The 27249-nt window shown below is 37.7% G+C and overlaps 2 protein-coding genes across 2 annotated transcripts in view; one reads left to right on the forward strand and one right to left on the reverse strand.

The window, feature by feature from the left end:
* The window catches only part of LOC129524653 (immunoglobulin superfamily member 3-like), a 52335-nt gene extending 46317 nt beyond the window's left edge, over window positions 1-6018 (reverse strand). The window contains exons 1-3 of the mRNA XM_055350932.2: window positions 5936-6018; window positions 5029-5841; window positions 4430-4494 (exon numbers count right to left, since the gene is read on the reverse strand). Of these exons, the coding sequence (XP_055206907.2) occupies window positions 4430-4494; window positions 5029-5841; window positions 5936-6018 (961 nt within the window). The remainder of the gene's footprint in view (window positions 1-4429; window positions 4495-5028; window positions 5842-5935) is intronic.
* Window positions 6019-7400: 1382 nt separating this feature from the next.
* Window positions 7401-27249, forward strand: part of LOC129524654 (histone-lysine N-methyltransferase 2C-like) — a 46996-nt gene continuing 27147 nt past the window's right edge. Inside the window, 5 exon segments of the mRNA XM_063696943.1 lie at window positions 7401-7487; window positions 14100-14219; window positions 16987-17103; window positions 22554-22655; window positions 22848-22952. Of these exon segments, the coding sequence (XP_063553013.1) occupies window positions 7401-7487; window positions 14100-14219; window positions 16987-17103; window positions 22554-22655; window positions 22848-22952 (531 nt within the window).

Here is a 27249-nt window from a genome sequence, read left to right on the forward strand (position 1 = left end):
CCTGAGCCTCCCAAAGTGCTGGGATTACAAGCATAATCCACCATACTTGGTGAGATATGAATTTCTAGGGAAAAAAATCAAAATTGACTCAAAAAGTAGAAAAAAAACTTACATAGATTAACTATATTGAATCAGTAATGAAAAAACTCCCCATAAAGAAATTTCCAGGCCCAAGTGCCTTCACTAAAAAGTTCCATGAAACATACAAGGGAAATAAACCAACCAAACAAACAAAAAAAAAAAAACTCTGCCACCAACACAAACAGAGAATAAAAAAAGAAGACTCCCCAGTTCATTTTACAAGGTTAAAATAAAAATAACCTTGATTCAAAACCCAGCAAGGCAAGTGCAAGAAAAAATATTTACAGGCCATCATTATTCAACATGGATCAGCAATTATTTTTAAGATGTACTGGCCAGGTGTGGTGGTCATGCCTATAATCCTAGTATTTTGGGAGGCCCGAGTGAGAGGATGGCCAGAGCTCAGGAGTTTGAGACCAGCCTGGGCAACAAGGCAAAATCCCATCTTTATAAAAAATACAAAAATTGGGCTGGGCACGGTGGCTCACGCCTGTAATCCCAGCACTTTGGGAGGCCGAGGCGGGCGGATCACGAGGTCAAGAGATCGAGACCATCCTGGCTAACACGGTGAAACCCCGTCTCTACTAAAAATACAAAAAATTAGCCGGGCGTGGTGGCGGGCGCCTGTAGTCCCAGCTACTCGGGAGGCTGAGGCAGGAGAATGGCGTGAACCTGGGAGGCGGAGCTTGCAGTGAGCCAAGATTGCGCCACTGCACTCCAGCCTGGGTGACAAAGCGAGACTCCGTCTCAAAAAAAAAAAAAAATATATACATATATATATATATATATAAATTAGCTGGGCATGGCAGCACACCTATAGACCCATCTATTTGGGAGGCTGAGGTGGGAGGATCACTTGAGCCTAGCAGGTTGAGAATGCAGTGATCCCTGATCATGCCACTGTGCTCCAGCCTGGGCAACAGAGTGAGACCCTGTCTCAAAACAACAACAGAAAGATATGCTGACCTCCTGTGATGCTGGCCAGGATGGCATATGCATGCTACGGCCTGTCATTTCCACTTATCACAATTTGAAACTCTGGACAAAATATAAATAGCAATGACCCAAGTACTCTGAAAAGTAACCAGCAGACAGGTTGGGAAACGTCAAAACCTGAAGAATTATCTGGATGGCGGTGGTGAGAGATCATATTCTGGGTCATAAAAGTCATAAAACAAACCCTAAAGTTAAACAATTAAAATTCAGTGAATTATTTTCTCTGATGACAGAATTAAACTAGGAATCTAGAACATTTCTAGAACATCCCCAAATATGAGAAGTTAAATGGCGTACTTCTAAATGGCCCATAGGTCAAAGAGAATATCTTAAGACAAACTGGAAAACAGTTTGAACTTAATAAATATGACATCATCTTATCAAAATATGTGCTTACAGGGCAATTTATAGCACTAAATTATGAGAAATGAAGCATCAAATCAATAATGTAAGCATTTACTTTAAGTAAAAAAAGAACCAAATAAACTCAAATCAGGCATAAGAAAAACAGAGTAAATCAGTAATATTTAAACAAAGACAGTAAAGGAAAAAAATTCAACGAAATCCAAAGTTGGTTCTTTGCAGGGGTGGTGGGAGGTGGAAATCAATCAAATGAGGAAGCCTCTAGCAGACTGACAAAGGAAGAAGAGAAAACACAAATTGCCAATACCAGAAATGAAAGGAATATTATTCCAAATCCTGTAGACACTAGAAGGCTATAATGGATACTACAAAAACAAAACAAACAACTATATGCTTCTAAATTCTACAAATTAGGTGAAATAGATCAATTCCTTGAAAGACAGACTACCAAAACTCAAGAAGAAACAGACAGCTTGAATACCCCTGTATTTATTAAAGAAACAGAAGTGGCACAGCACTTTGGAAGACAATTTGGCAGGTTCTGATAAAGTCAAACGTACATGGACCATGTGACTCGGCAATCCTACCCTTAGGCATTTGCACAAGTGAAATGAAAACCTATGCTCAGACAAAAAAGCACTTTGTGAATTCCAATCCACTTATAATTTACCAAAAAGTGAAAATAGTCCATATTCCTCCAATGACAAACCAATAAGCAAACCATGTAGTATTTATACAATGGATTACTATTTGGCAATAAAAAGGAATAACTGTTGATACAGTACATGAAAGTAGCCAGACTCAAAAGGCTACATCCTGAACGATTCCATTTGTATAAAATTCTGAAAAAAAAAGCAATGCTAGAGGAACACAGATCAGTGATTGCCAGAAGTTTACAATGGAAGGTTTTACTATAAAAGGCAAGGTAATTTTTGGAGTGATCATATAATTTTGTAATCTACCAAAAACAAACATAATAAATGGGCAGATAAGTAAAGTTCATGGATTGGAAAGTTCAGTATTGCAAAGGTCTCCCAAAAATGACCTATCAATTTAATCCCAGTGGAAATTCCAATCAGTTTTGTGAAGGCTGCTAAGTCAACTCTAAAACGGCCAAGAATAGACAAGATCACCGGAGAGGAAGCAGGGAGGTGGACACAAATATCTTCTGATTGATGAGTGAAATCATTAGAAGGCCAGCAAAAATACAAGTAAGCCAGAATTTCTAAAGCACCACAAAAGAACACTAGTTAGTAGTGCATATAGGTATCTCCCAAATTTGTTGTAAACATAGGCCTTTAAAAAAATATTAGAAACTGATATTTAAAGAGATACAAACTCATATTAAGCTTTTAAAAAATTCTAAGCAAGGGCCTCACCTAATTTCATAAAAGGTTGTGTAGAACCAACCGTTGCTGCAAACGATGTGCTGCCCTGAGATGTGAGGATCCCAGTGGTCCCTCTGGGTCAACAGCAGCTACCATGGCTGAGCCCAAACTCTGATACATTATCTATCTACAATCTTTATTTTTAACAATTTATATCAATGCTACCCATAAGGCACAGAGAAGCAGAAATGTTTATGTGGCCTCCTGCCAAAAACAATCACTTGCACTTATTTCTAGTACTCCAGAAGACAGTAATAGAAGTTTTTCAATTTAGAAAAACATTTACAGCAAAGAAAAAAATCTCTGTAAACTTCCTGCTTAACCAATCTAGTGAATTGTGATGAGCCATATAAATTCATTTAGCCACCTTATGAAAGACTTAATCCAAAGTCACTTCTAACTTCTAGAAGAGCTAATGTATTATAATCACAGTTGTGAAAGACTCAAAGGCCAGAAATGTCAAGGTGTGGTCTATATCCTAAGTCCAGAAAAAAAAACAAAAAGCAACATGTACAGGCCAAATGATTGCCAATTTCTTCTGCCTACGTCATCTTTCTTCACTATAGCCTGAAATTACATTTCATGTTTGACAATTCTCAGCAAGGAGACAAAACAAGCTTATGAGTAAAATAATAGAAAGCAGGGCCACAGAGAGGATGACAGGCAGGAGTCATCTCCCAAGTCCAAGTTCCACTTCTATATTATTAGACAGGGCCTCAGTGTTTTTGAACTGCAAGGAATTAATATTGATTGTAGCATGAGTAAAACCTATCTTCTACTCATCATGAAAAGTCACAGTCGTTTTGTTTAAAGACTCCAGAATTATTATAGGCAGAAACAAGAAGGTTACACACCTATTTGGTGAAACGAGGAATCAGGAATGAGCATTCCCAAGAGAATACAATTACAAAAGTAAAATCACCTAGAGTTTTTGGGCTGCTTAAAAAACCCAGAAAGAAGTGCCAAATGAGAAAATAATCAAATTCAGTGGAAAAACTCACTTGAAGGTATCATGGTCAGCTGCGTTTCCACCCCTTTGTTGCACTTCAAATCCTGTGTATTCCACAAAGACTTGCTCCTTTCTAAAGGCTATGGTTCACGTTCAACAGAATAGCAGCAACCACCATGAGCCTGAGGGCTGGCTAGTCTTTAGTGTTCTGCCTTATTCAAAGAAATGATCATTTCCCTCATTCCTAAAGATCTCCCAGGTCCATTACAAAAAAAGAAGCAGCAGCCAGGCCCAGTGGCTCACACCTGTAATCCCAGCACTTTGAGAGGCCAAGGGGGGAGGATCACCTGAGGTCGAGAGTTCAAGACCAGCCTGGCCAACATGATGAAACTAAAAATACAAAAATCAGCCGGGTGTGGCGGTGTGTGCCTGTAATCCCAGCTACTTTGGAGCTGGGTAACTGGCAGAGGTTGAACAATTTGCAGGTCTCAGAAGACAGGAAAATGTGGGAAAGTTTGAAATTCCAAGAGACTTGTTGAATGGCTTTGACCAAAATGCTGATAATGATATGGACAATGAAATCCATGCTGAGGCAGTCTCTGATGGAGATGAGGAACTTGCTGGGAACTGGAGCAAAGGTGACTCTTGTCACCTTTGATAAGATGGTGGTTGAGGAGAGGTCTTGGCAAGCGGTGATGTGTGAATGTAGTGAGGGGCCTGAAAACGGAACTCAGAGAGGACACTGGGTTTTAGAGGCTGAAACTACAGAAAGTCCGCTGCGTTCAAGGCCTGCTTCCACCAAAATCTAGCAGTGTGGCCTCAAGCAAACCATTTCACTTCTCTTGGCCTCAGTTTCTACATCTGCAAAATGGGATTTATAATCCTACCCCAGCCCACAGAATTCAGAGTTATATGAGAAGGCTAGAAGAGCTCACCTACCAAGGGACTCTTTTAATGGCAAGGTGGGGAAACTGAGGCACCGAGAGGGCTAGCGCTCTGCTAGCTGTCACCCAGAGTCTGATGGACCTGCGATGAGAAACCAGAACTCCTGCCCCTAGTTCCCCCGGCTTTCCTCAGGCTGGGGAGTGAGTGCGGTGAATAGAAAGGGCAAGCCCTCCTGCTGTTTCTCTCTGGACAGGGGCGGGATGCTGGGTGAAGGGTGAAAGGAAGAGGCTGGAGAAGGGAGAAAAGCTCCAGCTCACACTAAGTCTGAAATTTTTTAAAATGCGGACTCCGTGGCCCCTCCCTTACCCGCCCCATTCCTCTCTGAAGTCCTGGTTGTGAAGGGCCAAGTCCCAAAGTCTGCTGCTCCGCCTCTCTGTGTGCAGAGCCATGGGGCCTTCACAGGCTGCAGTGGGTCCCGAGCCCCCAGGGCTGTGCCCGCTGGTCCTGACCAAGATCGCGGCTGCCGAGGTCAGTCCAGCGCCAAGGGCACAGGGCCAGGGCAGGCAGGGCAGGGCTACCCGAAGCGCATAGAGGCTGCTGGTGTCAACGGGACGTCTTCTGGGGCGCCTGGCATCCCTAGGAGTGGAAGCCGCTGATGAAGTCAAAGCTGCCTCCTCCTTCAGGAAGACTTTGCTCCCACAGCTGGCGAACAGGAAGTGGAGCAGCGCCAGGAGGATCTGCGGGCGCTGCTGAGGGCTTCTTTGCAGGGACAGTGCAGCAGGCAGCGAGGGACAAGACTGCACGGCAGCCCCCCATGGCCAGGGGAAGTTCAGAACCGGAGTCGCCCGCTGCCCGGCGATTCTCCATCCCTGGATCGGTACAGGGGCATTTGGACGCTGTGGGGAAGTCGCGGTCTGGGGATATTGGGTCCAGCCTTCGGGTAGAAGCAGGTGATAAACGCAGTCAGGCCAGCCCGGAGTGTCAGCCACACTGCGGTGCCCACAATGCCCAGGGTGAGCGCCACGAGGCGCAGGAAATTGGCTAGGGTGGGAGCTCACTGGTAGGCGGCCCTGGAAGTCAAAGATCTGCTGCTCCAGCGCTGCCACCAGTTGCAGGCAGCAGAAGGCGAGGAGCGTGTGGCACCCGCGTACTCGCCCATCGCGGACCTCTTTATCCAACCTTCAATAATTATTCTTTTTATGATATTCAATGATTATCTACTTTTCATAGAGAGCAGCTGTCAGTCCAATAACACACTTAACAAATGATATACCTAGTCCTCAAGGTTAACAAACACATGAAGACCAGCCCAACCCTGAAAATCAGTTTGCAAACCTTCGCTATGTCTGATGCCATTCCTAAAAATTTTTAGGGACAAGTTTTATTTGTGGTAAACAACATAAGGTGGGGTGTGTGCTGAGCCCAAAGCTGACCGATTGCTCACAATTACTCATAACTACCCATTGACTTGATTTTATCAAACTTCAGACAGTCTTGTCTCCTCTCCTCAGGCCCCTGGACCTTCGCTCACCACCTAAGACTGAACAAGCACTAAAGGACAGACCAGCCCGCTAACAGCTCACTCCAAAAATGAGCGGGACTCCCAGAGAAACTATTTTTATTGGAGCATCCTGGTTTTGCCACCTGCTCACCCCACTGCCTGTCCTTCTCTCCAAGGAGGCTTCTGCCAGCCCTGCTTGTCCTTCCCTAGAAAAGGAAAGCCTTTTCCTGTTTGATCCTGAGACACCTGTAGATTGAGTTTGGAATATTCTCCCTATTGCAATAGTATTTTTGAATAAGTTTTATTTTTCCCTACCTCTGGTTGATTTTTAATTAATACCAGTAAGCTTGGATGAAAGCCTGCACACCTTAGGGGTGTGTGTGTGTGTGTGTGTGTGTGTGTGTGTGTGTGTGTATGTATGTACTTTAGCATTACCATGAATGTAATAACAGTAAAATCAAACAAACACAGATGGATAAGCAATATGTTGGACTAGTATGAAAACGGCATTGGCAGCAGTGATATGATTTTTTTTCAAAATGGTACGCTTTTTGAAGTATAATCTTATTTTAACTTAAAATCTTACTATCAGAAAATGCAGTGTACATTAAAATGTTCTGAACTGCTTTTATTCATATATTAAATGGTTGTACTCAAATATCTACAAATTTGTTTTTCACTTATGTAATTGTCTTATAGAATGTTCAAAAGTCATGCAGAATGTGAGACAATTTTCTATTGAATACGATTGCTTTATCATTGCAAGACATCAAACATCCCTGTTTCCCGCCAAATAAATGTACAATAGCAATAAATGTAAAGATGTGTTTTGTAAAAAAGATATATTTTTGAGTTACAAAACAAGGATTTTAAAACTTGAATTGTTACAGTGAATATGTCTTAATACAGGCCAGAGTCATTTAGGTAAAAAATTACCTCGCATCTATTCTTTGCAGTATCACTTAAAGGTGTTTATTTAGCGGCAAAGATTTTTTTTTGTGCCTAGAGGCAGATATTTTGCCCCATGGCTATTTACGGTATGAAACTGTATTTAAATGAGTGTACATATATAAAAGCTGCCATTCTGGCTGTAAACTATTGCAGGTTATCAAGATTAAAAAGCAAACAAATAAAAATATTTCTGTTTTTCTATGAAATGTCTTTACTCGAGTCCAAATGTAGAGATATAAAATGCTTGAAATTCATAAAACCAAGTGTTTCACATATTTCAGTTGTGATGGCCTTTGTCCTACTTTTGTTAATGAAGCAGGCAGACTGCATTTTTCCCTCTCATACACCTTCAGATGATGGACAGAAAAATTTGGTAAAACTTCTAGGGCATTATCTGATGAAACACATTAAACACTAAAGGAGAAATACAATTTCATTGTTTATAAAAGACGTATAAGAAGGAAACCTACATACATATATCTATCAGTTTTGTATTTTCAAGAAATATTTGCCTTAAAATGAACTTCATTAGAATATGTTTTCTCCCACAGAGCCAAGGAAAGTAAGTTAGACACAGGATCTGGAAGTCTACCTGTGTGATGTAATTACATTGAAAACATTCCACAAATAACGCAGAAATGTATCATTGTGATCCAAAAATATTCTCTAAATTTGCTCAAAGCAATGTGGCCACATCTATTATCTTTTACTATGACTAGTCATCATTCCATGCATTTGAACATTACCTCACCCATTTGCAGCCTCCTATCTCTGCAATTAATTATGGCTAACATTCTCAGCAGTCCAAACATCTTGCAAGTGACAGCTTGAAAAAGCCTACCAGAATGATGTTCACTCTGTCACCTGACTAGCTTGTCTTCCATCTAGACATTGCAGTATGTAGAAGAGTGCTTTTAGTATTATAAATTTGATCCAACACGTGTTCAATTAGATGAAATCTTAAATATTGCACTACATGTGAATTGGGAAAATGTTAATTTGCTTCTGTAGTTTTAAGTGTATTCTCAGAGGCAGATGAAGACATATTACATCACTGAGTTCAAGAAATAAAGTAAATAGAAGAAAAAAGGTGTTATTTTAATTTGGTTATATTTATATTTGAAGTTTTCTTTTCCAGATTTAGGAGAACCTACTAAATACACTGAAAAAAATGTGGTAGCCCTGGCTTAAATATCATACCTTATTTTTTGTTTATTAATTCCAGGGTAGAGTAGAAAAATATGCTCTCTTATATAATATAAAAATGATATGGGGAAAAGAAGTAAAAAATTAACTTAGAGACACCATTAATTAATTTCTTTTATAAATGAAACACTAGATAGTTTCTATTTGTTTTGACAAATAGAGAATATATTTAGAATCAATGCTTTATTTCTTGGAAAGTGGAGTAAAAAATTAAATGTAGTATTCAGATTGTATTATAACTATGCACTACAGATCACATACATTTGTCTTTTCTTTGTATTAGACATTATTTAATGGTAAGCATCCTTTCAAGGGCTATTTTATATAAGTAGTAAGGTATCTGGAATTTCTGAAATAATAAAAGTGACCTAAATCACTGTGTTTGGTAAATTCACAATATCCAAATAGCAGGAGGGGAGTGCTAGAGGTAGGGAGGGGAATGCTCATGTTCTCATTATTCCCAAACAGATTCTTAAAGTCTTCTCACTGGACACATGGATGCACCTCTGTAATACCCAATGTCTTAGCCACAACTGTCTGCACTTTTTAATGAGATACATTTCAACATTATTCCTTGTCACCTCAATATCAGATACTTTCTCATGTAATCTTTTACTTCTGAGGAGTTGAATTATTGATCCATAAACTGAATCCATAGCTATGTATCTGTGAATGTTTTTAAATTATGTGAAAATTTTGTATATGCATTTTTCAGGGGAAAGTATCAGATCACCCACCTGGTGATTGTAACAAAAAACAATCACTCCTGTTGATATTTAAGTCTTAATTAATTCAGAAAAATTTGCACACACCTTAAGGTCAGATAGCATTTTGTACCCTACATAAAAAAACTCCTTTTTTTTTTTTTGAGATGGAGTCTCACTCTGTTGCCCAGGTTGGAGTGCACTGGCATGATCTCTGCTCACTGCAAACTCCGCCTCCCATAACATTAATGATCACTGATCACAGATCACTGTAATGAATATAATAATAAGGAAATATTTTAAAAATTGTGATTACCAAAGTGTGAAACCAAGACACAAAGTGAGCACAGGCTGTTTGTTAAATGGCACCAATAGACTTGCTTCACCAGGGTTGTCACAAACATCTCATTTGTAAATAAAAGAAAAAATGTTCCTATCTGTGAAGCACAATAAAGAGAAGTGCAATAAAATATGTTTGTATTAATTTGGTTAACTTTATTCCAACTTAATGTAAATTAGTTTTAAAACAGTTTATAAAATTCTAAAATGAACCTGGTAAATTTAGAGCAATAATAAAATGATTTAAATAAGAAAAGTCTTTTTTAAAAAGGATAAATAACAGATGTCACATTGGAATTATTAAAGTTGTTTCAAGTTCAGCTCTGAGGTTCTTAGAAACTAAAGTAAAAAAGTATGACCAGTTTCTGAAGTCAAGATAAAATCATACAATCTTTAACTTAGAAAATTATCTTCTGTGTTGTGTCCTAAGCATAAACAAATGTAAGGACTTGCCCTGACACTCTGTAAGTAGTTCCACTCCAATACGCCCTGCAGAAATGTTTCCTGGCAAGAACAGCAAGTCAGAAGCCTTTTCAGCATGGCAACGAGGGAGAGAGACTATGCTATTAAAAAAAAAAAAAAAGATGAGCAGGAACAATAGCATCTTAGACAAGTGAGAAGTTTCAAAAGAGACATGTATAAGGAGAGCAGTTGCAATTATAAGGAGCAAAATATGGAATGATGAAAAAAGATACTTTAAAGAAAGTTTTCCTCAGTACTTTGCAATGCACTTGCCACCTTCTGAAGAAAGCTGGCTCCTCCTGGAACCTTAGGGTATTTGGACCCATGCTTTGGAATGGGGTGACCATCTGCATCAAGCTAACTTAAATTCAAATTTGTGTGCATAGGATAAGAATAATTGGGTTAAATAAAATTCACTTTTAATCTAAAATGTCATTCATTAGTTTGACCAACTTTCCTTACCACTGACCACTTGGTCCTTGTCTTGTTTGACAGGGTTGTCAAACAAGGTTTGTTGTTTCCTTCTTTGAAGGAAAGAGTCAGTGTTTCTTCCATTCCAATGCATCCACTTGAGGAATTTTTAATAAAGTGGGCAATGAATGGGCAGCAGAAGAATTTACAGGCCTGCTAATCAAATGCTAAGTAATAAACCCTGGAAATTCTAAACTCGTTTGCATGAAGACCTTGCTTATTTTGTAACTATTATGTATTATCAAACGTATACTTAATTCTTTGAATGTGTTAGTATGTGTTCAAAGTACACCTTAATTTTATATATACATATATTTAAATTACATAAAATAAATAAGCCACTAAGAATTTTTAAACATTTTCTTATATTTCCTTTCAGTATTTTTATGTGCATGCATCTGTACTTGGTAATATTGCTGAATGCATGTTTTATTGACAAAGCCTCTCCCCTTGCCCAAACTCTAGTCAGGATCCTCTAAGCCTCCTCTCAGCCTCAGCCTTCAGTGTTCATCCTAGTCTGGCCCACATCTCTCAGGTTTAGGAAGAAACTTGCAAAGAATCCCCCACTCTCAGTACTGATCACCTTTGATATCTGATCAAATTTGTTATCTCCCACCACCCTCCAGATGATTTCTGATCAGTCTGGCCTGCCTTCAGTAAGAATCCTGTTCGATCTGTTTAACCCAAATCCCCTTTGCCCCTGATGTTTCCTCTTAGTATCCCCAGTTGAGCCAATTTTTAACCATTAAAAAAATCTTGGAAAAATTAAGTTCAGATAGGTTCCAGAGTGCTTATGTTCATTTCTTGGCTTTCTGAAGACCTGGCATATCCTCTTTAAATTGCCTCAATACAAGAAAATACAAAATGGAAAGAAGTAGACATTAGAAATTGGAAAAATGGAGAAATACAGGAATGAACATAAGTTTCTTTTTCAAGTAATTAGGTAAATTGTAAGGTGTTTATATTTAACTTTTTCTCATTAGCTTTAGCCCCTTGAACCTTTGAGAACATGTTATTACTATATTTATCGAATGTCATATTTTTTATTTTAACATAGAATGGTATTTTCACTCAAATCTCTTGAAACATATATTTATAGTCAATAGTTAAATTTTATTTAATATCAATTGTTTCTTTTTATTATTATTTTCTTAAAAAATAATATTGGCCCGGCGCAGTGGTTCACACCTGTAATCCCAGCACTTTGGGAGGCTAAGGTGGGCAGATCACTTGAGGTCGGGAGTTGGAGACCAGCCTGAGCAACTTGGAGACAACCTTTCTCTACTAAAAATACAAAAAGTAGCCGGGCGTGGTGGTGCATGCCTGTAATCCCAGCTACTCAGGAGGCTTGAGGCAGGAGAATTGCTTGAACCTGGGAGGTAGAGGTTGCAGTGAGCCGAGATCGCACCACCGCACTCTAGCCTGGGTGACAGTGCGAGACTCCATCTCGAAAAAAAAGAAAGAAAGAAAATGCCAGACATTTATTGAAGGGCTGGAATGGTATAGTGAAGTGTTCTGAGTCAGTTGGGCTCTGACTGATAAAGAGCTTGGCATGTTTGAAGGACAGCAAGGAAGCCAGAATAGCTGGAGCATAGCAGCAGGGAGACAAGTGCCACAAGATGAGTTGGGGAAAGGTTTGTCTTTTAAGTGCTCTGAGAAGCAATTGAAGATTTGAAATAGAATAGTGACTTGCTTCATCACATTTGTACTTTTGAAAAGTTCCTCTGGCTGCTGTGGGGAAAGGCTTGAGTAGATGCAGGGTGGGAGAAGCATAACCAGCAGTAGACTCTTGTGGCAGGTTAGGTGAGAGATCGTGGTGGCCACGACTGGGCTGCTAGTGGTGGAAGTGACAAGAAGTAGAAGGATCGGAGACAAAACTTGAAGATAGAAAGTCTTGAATTTGCTGATGATTTGCATTGACGAAGTGTTGGGGGAGAGGACTGAAGGAGCAGAGGAGAGTGACAAGGGACTGGATGTCATTTATAAGGATGGGGAAGACTGGGATGAAACCGGTTAAGGGAGAAATTTTAAACATGGCAAAATTAAGAGGGGTTTTATGTGAGAAAATGGAAATGCTAAGAAGGAAGTTGAAAATCCTGCTAATTTGGAGATCTTTGATTAAAACTAGAAATAAGAATGTGGGAAGCTTCAACTTCCAAGATGCCCTCATTGTAGATAACACCATTTAGGATCTAGGCTCAAGCCCTGGGAAACTCCAGGGCTTTGGAAGTCAAATAGAGGAAGAACACGTACAGGAGATGAAGAAAGATTAGCGAGGAAGTCAGTGAAATATTCACAGGTGGGCTGCTGCCAAATCCAGCAGAACAGTATGCCAGATGTTAGGAGCATGAGTAAAATGAGAAAAGAGAAATGGCTTTTGACAACACTTCCCTACTAATAGTAGGGAAGAAGACATAGGTACAGATTCAAGTTGATTTCAAATTATGAAAGTGAGGTAATTGACCTGCAGTGGTTGCTGCTCAGTGAAATCAGCATAGTGATTACCTGAGCTAGGTTAGAGATTTGATGGGTAAGAAAGAACACCTGAGGGTAATCCTGGAGGGGAAAAAAATAAAGTGTTTGCTGGAGAGAATGAGTTGGATTGCTGGACTTCAATGTGTGTGGGTTGAGTTTGTGACTTAAAAATGAAACCAGTCTATTGCTTGTGTGGCTTTTCCAAAATACTGTTATTCCGCTACCTATCTCTTACCCCAAGAGTAGTCACATTCTTATTTCTGGTTATTTTAATTCCTGGTATTTGTATGTGATTAATGAGATAGTACTTGTTAATTTGATGATATTCTAGAAACCTGGTAAGTACTATGTACCTTGTCTTAAGTTTTGGTTACTTGATTGGTAAAATTATGCATGCACCATTGAATTACCTAATTCAAAATATATTCTTTTATTGTTTGACATTTGTCTTGTTTTTCTTTAAAATGTTATCTTTGTGGAGTAAACATTTTTCTTTATGCTGTTTAGCATCTTCAGATTAGTTCAGGGTATTGCTGAATGTGGTTGTTTGGAAGTAAAATGCTTTAGTTTTAGTTATATAGATTTTAATAAGATAATACTTTCTATATAATTTATCAGGTACTTTAGGCATTTTAATTTGCAAATTTAGGACAATTTGCTTTAACGTTTCTTCACTTTTGTCCATTGGATGTAATTTCCATAAAGTATTCATTTCTCTAAGTAAAAACCGAAACCAAACCGACAACTAATGGTCACTGAAGAAAGAGTGATTAAATGCTAAGGTTATAATGGTATTTGCATTTGAATGTTACCAGCTCTCTACAGTGTAAAGTTTATGCATTTATCGATTGCTTATGTTTCTCACTGCATTCTTTGGCCTACTGGTTTTGGTTGTTTATAGCTATAGAATATAGAATTCCTTATGGTTATCCATTTCTCCTTTTAAGTAGAGTGATAGTTGTTAGAAGAAAAATAACCCCCCAATACTTTCTTCTAGTGTTAATTCTTAAAGTGTGATTGACTTTTATTTACTTTTTGGTGCAGTAATTGCAGTTCATGAGTCAATATTGATATCATATAAACCTTAATTTTTAAAGTTTCATTGTAGTGATGCCTCTGTAGCAGCAAACTTTTAAGTTATTTAAGTTATACTTAAATGTTTAAATCACTGTTAGTGATTAGCTTATTTTGCCTTCCTTGAAGCAATTTGTCCTAAATTTCCATACGTTTGCATTTGTTTTTGCTGTTCTAAAATTCCTTAGTTGCTGGCTTTGACCTTTTATGTTGCTGAGTTTTACACATCTATTTTCTCAACTGCCATATCCTAGGAGGCTTGGAGTACCCATAATACAGTGAGCCCACCTTCCTGGTCCCCAGACATTTCAGAAGGTCGGGAAATTTTTAAACCCAGGCAGCTTCCTGGCAGTGCCATTTGGAGCATCAAAGTGGTAAATAAAATTGCATTTACATTCATAAATCATTTCTGTCTGATTTGTTTTGCCCTACTGGGTGTTAAGAATTAAATCTTTCTTTTCTAGATTGAGCTTCCAGAAACACTATTTAAATCTAAAAATTGTAATGTAAAGAAATAATATGCTTGCATTTAAAAATCAAGTATACATTTTTAATACCTCTTTTTATGGTTAATTCCTTTTGTTGTGATTACTACTGGTTTTATGAGGGAGAAGTCCTTGACATGTAGACCAAAAGGTAATTAAGGACCTTTTCATTCATGATATCATAAAACTTTGTTGCTTAGAAAAAAGCAGAAGAAAAAACTCCATTAATTTATTATGTTCTCATGGAGAAGAAATACCAAAATTGTGGCAGATTTCATTGTCTGTTTAATACCTTAAAATGACAAGGCTTTTTTCCCCATGACATTGGTTGATGGCTCTGCCAGTCCTTGAAGTGAGTTAAGTAGTGTGATGCATTTTGAAGAGAAAAAAATTAATTTGAAAAAGTATTAACTCAAAAGTTAAAATACTTCATTGACTGGAGATGACAGTTTTTCTTCATATTCTATATTTAATATTCTGGAATATGGCTGTTTAATTCAGACTAATCAAGGATTTTAAGGAATTCTAGATTATACTTTATTTTCTTTCATGACTGGAAGAACTATTTTTTTTTAACCTCCCTACCTCACCCTGATATCATCCAAGATATTGAGGTATAAATATACCTCATTTGATAGTTTGATAATATAGACCACCAATTTTTACTTACTTTTTTTCTGGGTCAGCATTTCATGTTTGAGAAAATAAATTGAGAGACTACTGTAGTCTTGATTTTTAATCGCTGACTTAATTTTTCAAAAATCTTTTATACCAATTTAATAACAAAACAAACTCGGCCTGGCACAGTGGCTCACGCCTGTAATCCCAGCACTTTGAGAGGCTGAGGGGGCAGATCACTGGAGGTCAGGAGTTCGAGGCCAACCTGGCCAACGTGGTGAAACCCCGTCTCTACTAAAAATACAAAGAGATTTAGCTGTGCGTGGTGGCATGTGCCTGTAATCTCAGCTGCTAGGGAGGATGAGGCAGGAGAATAGCTTGAACCCAGGAGACGGAGGTTGCAGTGAGCCAAGATCACACCATTGCACTCCAGCCTGGGTAAAGAAGCGAGACTCCATCTCAAAAACAAACAAACAAACAAAAAACCCAAAAAACTAACCTGACCCCATCCATCTGTTGTGTAAAGAAGCTGATGCACTTCTCAAAAGGGATCTCAAGGAGAGCAGGGTAAGAGAAGACAGGAGTGGCAGTTTGAAGCTGGGAGCTGGCTGTATTTATTACATCCAAAGGGAAAAAAGCCATTCCTCCCATTCCTTTTGTTCATGTGTTTCTATTTTATGCTTACAGTATCACCATCAATTTTTGACTTGGAAACCATTCTGCTAAATAGGGAATAAGTTCATTTCAAACTATGATAGGGACATCAGTTGAAGATATGACATATTATTTAACTTATGGTGAGGGAAACACCTAAGTATTTTCCTGAGCATCTGGATAATTTTAAATATACATAATTCATCTACTTAGGTAGGTGCCAGGTTTTTTCAAGGAGTAATTAATTAGTACAAACAAGGGTGAGGGGGCAGGGAACACCATACTCTGGTACTTAATGTCTGAAATTATCAGGGAATTTAACACATTTTCCAATAGGTTTATTTCTTGTGTAAGAAGTCAGATAAATTATTTCCATTTCAAGTATTTATTATTCAGATTATTTAAAGCAAAGCTTTCACAAAGCCTTTTGTCAGCTTTCCTGTAATCCTCAAATAATTTTTCCTGGCTGGACGCTTTGGCTTACTCCTGTAATCCTGGCACTTTGGGAGGCAGAAGCAGGAGGATCACTTAAGCCCAAGGGTTCTAGGCTGCAGTGAGCTGTGATCACACCACTGCACTCCAACCTGAGTGACGAAGAAAGTTCTTGTCTCAAAAATAAAAGTAATAACAATAATAATAAATTTTCCTCTAAATACAATGGTGAATGAGGTAGAAATGTTGAGTTCATAAGAGAGCTGTTGAATAGTGAAGGAAACTGACTTAATTTTAATGACAGGAAGAATACTGTTACACACTAGCAAAAATGAACTTTCATGCTGATGTAGCAGTACAGAATATGCTTCCAGCCCAGGGACGCTGGAGCCAGACTTGCTAGCTACGCGACCTTGGACAAGTTACTTAACCCTTTTATTCCTCAGCACACTCATCTCAAATGAGGATAATAAAACCTACTATATGGGATTGTTGAGAGTAAAAAATACTTAGATTAGTACATAGTAAGTACTCAACAGATGTTAGCTATTACTGTAATCACCGCGAGACCAGTTAATGAGAGAGTTCTTCCTTATCCTTACTCTATATTGAATACAACTTGTTGCACTTCGAAATATCTGGATAAGGCTATAGTTGTTGTCGTCACCGAGAATGTAGGAGTGCGAAAGAGAAAAATCATGCAAAGACTTGCTGATAGCGTTCACAGTGACAGCCCGAAAGTATGATTCTAAGGTTGTAAGCATTTTATATTTAGATTTTTAAGTTGTGGAGTATACTTTTAAAGATAAAAATAATAAGCCAGGTCTCTTAATACTTATCTAAAGAAGTGTTTGTATAACATTTAATAAAATGTTTTATCTCAGTGGCATTTGGATTTAAAAATTATTTTGGGCTGTCACAGAATGTTGACTTTTCCTAATCTATTACATAGGGCCGTGGGTCTGGATTTCCAGGAAAGCGGAGACCTCGAGGTGCAGGACTGTCGGGGCGAGGTGGCCGAGGCAGGTCAATGCTGAAAAGTGGAATCGGAGCTGTTGTATTGCCTGGGGTGAGGCTTGCTTCATGTATATTTTCTCTAATCTAAATGTCAGTTAATGATGAAAATCTCATAGCAAGTTATTTTGAACTTAAGAGTCATATAAATAGGTCAAAATGTTTATTTTACTGTCCTACTTTGCTTTTTATTTTGAGCCTCTGGTTACGTTTTCTTGTATATTTACTTTCTCATCCTTTCTCTTTTCTTACCTTCCTCTTTGACTCCTTATCTTTCTATGCCAACCCTCTCTAAAAAGTCAGTATGTAATATAGTTGCTCTTTAATTTAAAAATTTTAAGATTGATATTTGCTTACTATCATGTTATGAGGCTTTATTTATATGTGTATTACAAATATATTTGCTAACTACTAGCAAATATTTTATGTAATAACTTTGCTATTTATTAAAATCCTGTTTTTAAAATTCTGAAATGTCATTTTAAGTATAGGAGACAGGTGAAATTGTTCAAGTTTACTACTAAACCAGGAATAAGGAAGCTTAGATTCTCGTCCTTTTTTCAAAAAGAAAAATTTTCAAACCAGGCTTATTGAGGTATAGTTGATATAAGCTATATTTGACATGTACAATTCCATAAGCTTTGATATATACATATACACCCTTGAAAACGACACCACAATCATGATAGTGAATATATTCATCTCCCAACGTTTCTTCATGTCCCTCTGTAATTTTCTGCATTCCCCCTGCCATCCGTCCTTGTCCCCAAGATTAGTTTGCATTTTCTAGAGTTGTATATAGGTGGAATCATACAGAACTGTATGCTTTTTGGACTGATTTATTTCAGCACAATTATTTGGAGATTCATCTATGCTGTTGTACTTGTTAACAGTGTACTCCCCTTTCTTGCTGAGTATTAATAAAACTGTGGATGCACCACAGTTGTAGACCTGTGCACTTTTTTTCTTCTTCTTCTTTTTTTTTTTTTTTCGGAGACAGGTTCTCTTTCTAATTCCTGGCTGGAGTGCAGTGGTGCGATCATAGCTAACTCCAGCTTTGACCTCCCACCTCTGTCTCCCAAGTAGCTGGGACCATAGCTGTGTGCCAACACACCCAACTACTTTTTAAAAATTTTTAATAGAGACAGCATCTCACTATGTTGTCCAGGCTGGTCTCGAACTTCTGAGCTCAAGCAATTTTCCCACCTTGGCTTCCCAAAATGCTGGGATTACAGGCGTGAGTCACCATGCACCAGCCTGTAGTCTTACATTCTTGTAATGTCTTCATCTGGTTTTGGTATCAGCATAACTCCAGCTTCATAGAATGAATCAGAAAGTATATTCTCATCTTCAGTTTTCTGGAAAAGTTGTGTAGTAGTGGAAATGTATCTTCTTATATTATACATGAATTTATTAGTGAAAGCATCTTGGCCTGAAATTTTCTTTGTGGGGGGTTTTTGTTGTGTTTTCTTTTTTTTTTTTTTCTTTCTTTTGAGATGGAGTTTCGCTCTTGTTGCCTAGGCTGGAGTGCAATGGCACAATCTCAGCTCATGCAACCACTGCCTCCCAGGTTCAAGTGATTCCCCTGCCTCAGCCCCCTGGTTCACCATGTTGGCCAGGCTGGTCTCGAACTCCTGACCTCAGGTGATCCACCTGCCTTGACCTCCCAAAGTGTTGGGATTACAGGCGTGAGCCACCATGCCCAGGCTGGAGTGCAGTGGCGTGATCTCTGCTCACTACAGACTCCACCTCCCAGGTTCAAGCAATTCTCCTGCCTCAGCCTTCTGAGTAGCTGGGATTACTGGCATGCACCAACATGCCTAGCTAATTTTTGTGTTTTGGGTAGAGATGGGGTTTCACCATGTTGGCCAGGCTGGTCTCGAACTCCTGACCTCAGGTGATCCATCTCCCAAAGTGCTGGGATTACTGGATGAGCCACCGGTGCCCAGCCTGTGGGACAGTTTTTAACAACAAATTGTATTTCTTTAATAGGTACCTATTTAGGTTATCTGTCTCTCCTTGCATAAATTTGCACCTTTCAAGAAATTTGTTGATTTTGTCCATCTTGACAAATTAAAGGAATGGAGTTGATCATAATGTTTCTTATTATTTTAATACCTGTAGAATCTGTAGTGATTTCACCTCCCTCATTCTTGATACTAATAATTTGTATCTTGTCTTATTTTTTTCCTGATCAGTCTGGCTAGAGATTTATCAATCTTATTGATCTTCTTGAGTCAGCCTTTGTTTTCATGGACTTTTCTCTGTTTTCTTTCCTCTTTCTGTTTTGTTGATTTATATTCTCATCTTTATTTTTTCCTATCTTCTCACTTTGAGTTTAATTTGATCTTCTTTTTTTGTTTACTCTTACATGTCCCTGCTTGGAAGGGACATTTGTGGAGTTTAGGTCAGAGCTTTCTATTCTCCTTGGCTTATATGTGTGGTCTAGGAAAATGAAATTTCTATCACCTTCTGGATAAATCACACTATTATCTATGCAGGCAACAATAGCACATATTTTCTCAAAGATTACCTTTTCCCTCAAGTTAGGTTTTATTTTTCTAGCAGTCTAAAGGTCATGAAATAAATTATAAAATAAAAACAGTGGGTCTTCAAGCTAGATGATACTGTTTTCTTTCTTGCGTGGACAATTATTTTAAAATATTTTGGTTTTTCTGCACTTATTATTTAAATATGACTCCCCACCCCCACTTGAATCTAGGGACATTGCAGTTTTCTACTGCAGACTTTGTTTCTGGTTTATACTGGGAATATATTGTTTATCATTTTCAGTGAAAGCATCCACTGGTTAAATTTCCTTTTAAAAATAATAATGGATCTTTACAATTTCTTTGAGCTGCTCAGTGTGTATAATGTGTTGAATTTTCTGTTAGTAGTTGGGAGGTAGAAATAGATACTTTATCTCTATTTTAGCCATTTCCCTAATTATATATCTCAATAGTCTTGTCAATGCATCATTAGTCCTATGACTGAATTAATGATTACTTTTAGTAGTCACTTAATTTCTTACTGATGATGATGATTCTACTTCTGTGAATCATCTTGGATGATTCTCTAAAATCTTAGAAAGCTAATTTTGTTAATACTATGCATATAACACATCAATACATTTTCTCTATTAAAAAAATTAAAGCGCTATAGGTAGATCAGAATTTACCATTACTAACTCCTCAGTCCTCCTTATTTCCCTGTTACCAGTTTGGTATATTTATATATTAGGTTGATCCATATGAAATTGCCAATATTATTTCTGAACTGATGAAAAGCAGCAATTTCTTATGATTCAACCTGTTATATGTGCCCATAGACTACATGTAATGACTTTGCAGGTTTTTATATTATAGTGCTATACCTCAAATACTGTTCTGCAATTTATTTTTTCACTCAACAACGTCTTTTGTAATTTCTTTCATGGCAGTCTATACAAGTTTCTACCTCCCTACTTTTAAAATGTTGCATAATTTTCTAATGTTTGGATTTGTCATGGCTTTACTTACTCCCTAATGATGAATATTGGCATTATTAACACTTGTAGTCATTAGGGTTCATATGACTATAAATTGCTCTTATAAAGCATTAGTACTATCCATTAAAACTGCTTTTAGGCTGGACACGGTGGCTCATGCCTGTAATCCCAGCACTTTGGGAGGCTGAGGTGGGTGGATCATGAGGTCTTGAGATCAAGACCATCCTGGCTAACATGGTGAAACCCCATCTCTACTAAAAATACAAAAAATTAGCCGGGCATGGTGGCAGGCACCTGTAGTCCCAGCTACTCGGGAGGCTGAGGCAGGAGAATGCCGTGAACCTGGGAGACAGAGCTTGCAGTGAGCTGAGATTGTGCCACTGCACTCCAGCCTGGGTGACATAGCAAGACTCCATCTCAAAAACAAACAAACAAAAAAACAAAAAAAACCTGCTTTTAAATGTATTTGTATTGAAAAATACTGAGATGTAGTCCTTCTATTTAGTTAACCAACCAACCTTCCTTCCTTCCTCTTTTTTTTTTTTTTTTTTTGGAGACACGGTCTCACTCTGTCACCCAGGCTGGAGTGCAGTGGCATAATCTTGGCTCACTGTAACTTCTGCCTCCTGGGTTCAAGTGATTCTCCTGCCTCAGCCTCCTGAGTAGCTGAGACTACAGGCATGTGCCACCACGCTCGGCTGTTTTTTGTATTTTTGGTAGAGACAGTATTTCACCATGTTGCCCAGGCTGGTCTCCAACTCCTGAGCTCAAGCAATCCACCCACTTCAGCCTCCCACAGTGCTAAGATTATAGGCATGAGCCACCACACCCAGCTGGTTAATCTTCTTTCAGTTGTTCCTCAAGAAAAGTAATTCAGTTGTTTTATGTTTTGACCTTGAACATAACCTGTTGTGTTTCAACTCTGTCTTTCCAGGCTTAGGTTATAAGCTTTTTAAAGAAACAGGATTGTATTTTATGATTTTGGCAGTGCCCTCCTTGTCTTCTTTCTACAACTTCTAGTTCAGAGCTTTATTTTGTTTCATAATCACTCTAGAAATTATTAACAAACCAGTGGGTACTTAGTTGATTTAGTCAAATAGAACTAAGTCCAGACTGAACAATATTGGTTGATAATCATTTGGCTGATACTGAAATTTGGATGTTATTAAAAATAATATTCTAAAGCGGTGCTAATAGAAATATAATGAGAACCACATATGCAATTTAAAACTTCCTAGTAGCCACATTGAAAAGTTACAGTGAGCTGGGTGCAGTGGATCATTTGAGGTCAGGAGTTAAGAGACCAGCCTGACCAATATGGTGAAACCCCGTCTCTACTAAAAATACAGAAATTAGCTGGGCATGGTGGTGGACAACTGTAATCCCAGCTACTTGGGAGGCTGAGGCAGGGAGAACAGCTTGAACCAGGAGGCAGAGGTTGCAATGAGCCGAGATCGCGCCATTACACTCCAGCCTGGGCAACAAGAGTGAAACTCATCTCGAAACAAAATAAAGGTTATAGTGAACAGGCGAAATTAATTTTAATGCCTTCCATTTTGACCGATATATCTAAAATATTACCATTTCAACATGTAATATGTAATTATGTGCTGTATTTTATGTTTGCAGGACATCTCAGTTCAGACTAACTACATTGCAGATCCCAAGTGTGTGTCATTAAAATAGTGATAGATTTGTGTGTGTACATACTTATAATATTATCATTTATAGTTTCTTGATTAGAATTCTGCATAATCAAGTCTTACTAAGACAGGTTTATTATATTTTCTCATTACTTCTTGGTCTAAAGGAATACTACCTCTAAAGAGAGAATGAGTTGAATAATAAAATGTCATGACTCCATTTTACTGTAGTATCTTAGCATTAATATTTGGAATTGTTATTCTAGGCCTTAGCAAAAATATATGTTTTGATTATGAATTTTCTGAAGCTTTCCAGTTAAGTGTAAAACAAGTGAAAAATATAACTTTGTATTTTGTGTATTTTGCTTTTTATAGGTGTCTACTGCAGATATTTCATCAAATAAGGATGATGAAGAAAACTCTATGCACACTACGGTTGTGTTGTTTTCCAGCAGTGACAAATTCACTTTGAATCAGGTTTGAACTTGACAATTTACTGTCTTCCTCATTGAATTCCTCCTTGTATATTTCTGCTTTATCTCATATACACAGAAGTGATCCAATATTTAGCTATAGAGCTGTATTAGTTAAGAAGGTATTTTTAAAGTAAAATTTGTAGGTTTTTAGCTTAGTCTCCATTTAAAATATGTTCTGTTTTCTTAACTTCAGGATATGTGTGTAGTTTGTGGCAGTTTTGGCCAAGGAGCAGAAGGAAGATTACTTGCCTGTTCTCAGTGTGGTCAGTGTTATCATCCATACTGTGTCAGTATTAAGGTAAACATCCTTAAATTGAGTTAACAAATATGTATTAATTTTTATTTGGTTTTAGTAGTAACATGAGCTCCCAGTTCTCACAATTAAGTATTATGATTATTAAACATATGTGACAGTATTTAAGTACTTTAAATACTGCTTTTAAGGGTTTGCTATCTGAAGAAATTTGCTTCTCTATAAATCTTATATTGTACTAATATCCTGCTTTTGCCTTGAAAAAGTAAAACATAAAAATATATGCATTTAATTTAAAAGACAATCTATACTATTCACAAAGGTTTTAGGTTTAGCTGATTCATTTTGTCTGTTGATTTATAAAGCTGAGAACTGGAGTATTTAGTAAAAAATTATTAGCCCATTCTGTTCTTTCCCACATTCTCTCTCCTCTGTGCTCACTCATACACAAAATGACATTTTCTCCTTATAGCCAAAAGAAACAAAACAAGTGTCATATTTAATGCAATTGGTAATAATTGAGAGTCAGCACTGCTCACTTTCAAGCATTTCAGGATAGAGGCTTTCTGGGGAATCTTTTAAGTGGTATCGTGTGCTTGGTTTCAAATATGGACAGGTCTCAATACTTCACTAGTTTTATCTAAGGTTCTTGGTTTTTTCTTTTTAAGAACTCAGTCTTAATAAAACTTACATATTTGAATAAAGTGTCATGGCCACTGGAAGCAAGCATGGAGGTATAGCTGTACAGCAGAGGTCTTAAACTGTATACTCCACAAGGAAATCTTTTCTAGTATTGCCATACCTTGTAATATAAATACTAACCTCAGTTTCAATAATAGGTTGTGAATCATGAGTGATTTTTATACCATTCTCCCTGCCCTTCAGACATCACTGTGTTATATCATTGACGGTAAAATGTCAGTATAGTAAGCCAATCAACATTATCTCCTTCAGAATTCTTTGTTGATAACTACAGTAGTATTTATTTTATAGGGTAATACAGGTTTTTGTGAATTTAGGAATCAAAATGAAAGATTGTAATTAATACTATCCAAAATAGAAGACTAGTACGGTTAATTTATGTAGTTTTTTAAAATTAGTTGCTCATGGTATGTGACTGAAAAACACAGAGTATATAAAGCCAATTAAAAATGAAGTTATATATGCATAAAACATGTTTATTTTCTTCTTTGTGCTTTATATTCTGTATAAAAGTAGCTGCTATCATTAGATTTTGTTTTTTAGAATACTTAATGTTTTGGACCTAAGGAAATTGAATAAGATCCCTTTCAAGATAGTAATATATTTCTTTTAACCCATCCAACAATTACCGAATTCCCATTTTACAGATGAGTATGACTTACATAAGTTAAGTTTGGACAATTAGTGCACTATCAGACACCTAGTTATTCCTGTTTTTAAAAATTATGTGTGGTTCCTTTTACACAACACTGTTTTGGACAGTATAGAATACTGCAGTCTCATTGAGAAATACAGCAGTATCTAGAAATATACTAGGGATATGTGAATTGGCTCAGCTTGCATTTTTATTGCAGGAGGCAATTGTTTGTGGATAAGCTTGATACCTTTGAAGCTTCTTTTTAAGCTTGCTGGGGCAAGTCTAGAAAGCCTTCACTCTAAGGTGGATATTTTCAAACTTTATGGTTTTAGAACCTTAACACTCTTTAAAATTACTGGGGATGCCATAGTTTTTGTTCATGAGGATTTTAACTATGGACTATTCAGCATTTTAGAAATTAAAACTAGGAACATTTTGTAACACAAGACTACAGAAGCACAACCTGTACAATGTCAGTGTAATATTATGATACAACATGTAGCTTCTATAAACACCACTGTATAATTGTGAATAAAGTGAAAAAAGGCAAATTAAATCTTAGTATTATTTAAACTTGTTTTAACTTTACAGACCCACTGGGGTTCCCTAGTCCACATTTTGGTAGCTGCAGTCCTAGCATTAGTTTAACCCTATACTTAAGACTTGGCCTTTCTGGGATCACTACTGAATTCTATCCCCTGTTCACCAGTGTCTTTGTACTCTGACTGGTTGTGCTTCACTTGTCTTTGAGCCTTTTGCAAGCTCTGGTAATTGTGCAGCTTACAAATTCCCAGTAGGTGTACTTTCCCCTGGTTGTGGGTCTTTGGGCTTCTAGAAGTACGGCTTGGTGTTCCACCAAAGACTTCAGGGGATCCTTTGTAGATTTCTGGAGCTCTTAGTCCTTATTGCTTCTTCATTTTGAGTACTGTGTCCTGCAAATTCCACTGCCTCACCTTCCCTAACCTCAGCGAGGCCATTGATTGTACTCTGCTGAGGTTCTCCCTCCCTGGGCAGCGTTCTGGAAAATGTTTCTAGGCAGAATATCATAGGACTCCCTGAGTGTTTCCTTCCTCTCAGAGACCACTGTCTCCTTTACTATGTGTTGTCCAATATCTGAAAACAGTTGTTTCATACACTTTGTCCAATTTTCTACTATCTTATGGGAGAACAGGCTGGTCCCATCTACTCCATTATCGTTGAAGCATGTATCCGTATTAGATTATAAAACATATCTGTAACAACTTTGGGCATGGTACCATGGATGGAATCCTGGATGACATCTTATTTGAAAAAACTTTTAAAACTAAGGCTAAACTGGTTCAACAGAAGAAAAAAATGATAGTACAACCCCAGTACCTAAGTTAAAAGGAAATTTCAAAGAGGGAGAAATTGTTGAAGTGTTGAAGTACTAGAAGTCAAGAAACACAAACACTAATGTTTCCATTAGATTTGAGAATAAGAAGGTCTTGACAAGCCTGGCTTAAGCAGTTATGAGTGGATGTGGGTGTAGAGACTAGACTGTAGTGTTTTGAAGAGTGAATATAAGCGGAGAAACTTGAGAGTTTGGTTGTAAAAGGGACCACAGGTATCTGTGAAGAAAACTTAATAGGAATGAAGATAAATATTTTAAAAATTCTGCCACTAAACACCTCAGATCTGTCTGCCACTTTGTCTTCAGGTCATTGTTTAAGCCAGGGTCGGGCAGACTGGCCCATAGACTAAATCTGGCCCATTTCCTGTGTTTGCAAATAAACTTTTATTGAAATATGGCCATGTTCTTTTGTTTACATATATTTGTAGCGGTTTTTGCATTACACTGGCAGAGTTTTTATAAAGTTGCAACAGATCATATGGCCCTCAAAACTTTGTGTTTACTCTCTGGCCCTTTATTGGAAATGTTTGCTGGCTACTGCTCTAAGCCACCCTGATCTTACCCCAGGCCATTTCCTTCATTTGGGCAAATAACATACTAACTTGGTAATCTAAGACAAATTCTTAAAAATCAATAAGCTAATCAAAATAATAAATATACATGTTTAAAAATCAAATGACATTAAAAGCCTTGTAACGGGTCGGGTGTGGTGCCTCACACCTGTCATCCCAGCACTTTGGGAGGCCGAGGTGGGTGGATCACTTGAGGGCAGGAGTTCAAGCCAGCCTGGCCAACACAGTAAAACCCCATCTCTACTAAAAATACAAAAATTAGCCGAGTGTGGTGGCTCATTCCTCTAGTCCTAGCTACTCAGGAGGCTGAGCCAGGAGAATTATTTGAACATGGGAGCCGGAGGTTGCAGTGAGCTGAGATCACACCACTGCACTCCAGCCCAGGCAACAGAGCAAGACTCCATCTCAAAAAAAAAAAAAAAAGGCCTTGTAATGAACAACCAACTCTTGTCTTACTCTACCTCCACATCTGAGGCAATCACTTTTAATCTTTTCAGGTCTTTTTTCTTGTGGTTAATGTTACAGCTCTAAATAATCAACTGGTTTACTGCTTTATCAATGCTAGATTTTGTTGACTTTCTGCTATGAATAAATAAATTCTGATTTAGCTCTTAAAATACACCCCCTTCCTTCTCCCAATATAGTTGTATTACTATGTTTAGTTCAATTAATAAGGTGTTGGTTATGACTCAGTAAATGTTCACTGCAGATCTAAACAGTATACTATGAGTTTCTTTTGTCTTTCATGGAGTTTTTAATAACAAGAAAGTAATAGTGACTCTCCATTCGTTCTTTGTTTTTGCCTACTATAGAACTATCATATAAGATTATTTTTTAAAGCACTGTTTTTTTCTGGGAGAAGTCCTACCCTCCTTCTAGACATTCCCTTCTCCTGCTCTGATATGTGCCAGTGGCTTCTGGGTGTGTTGTTCTCATCCTTAAACTTCCCTGGCCTGATGTTCTTTGTTGGATCTGTTGATTTATAGATCCCAAGTCTTCCTTTTCTTTGTAATACATCCTCATTCTGTTCCGCATATCTCTAAGTAACTTTATTAGAAG

Source organism: Gorilla gorilla, chromosome 13 (assembly GCF_029281585.2).
Source record: "Gorilla gorilla gorilla isolate KB3781 chromosome 13, NHGRI_mGorGor1-v2.1_pri, whole genome shotgun sequence".
NCBI classification, from domain to species: domain Eukaryota; kingdom Metazoa; phylum Chordata; class Mammalia; order Primates; family Hominidae; genus Gorilla; species Gorilla gorilla.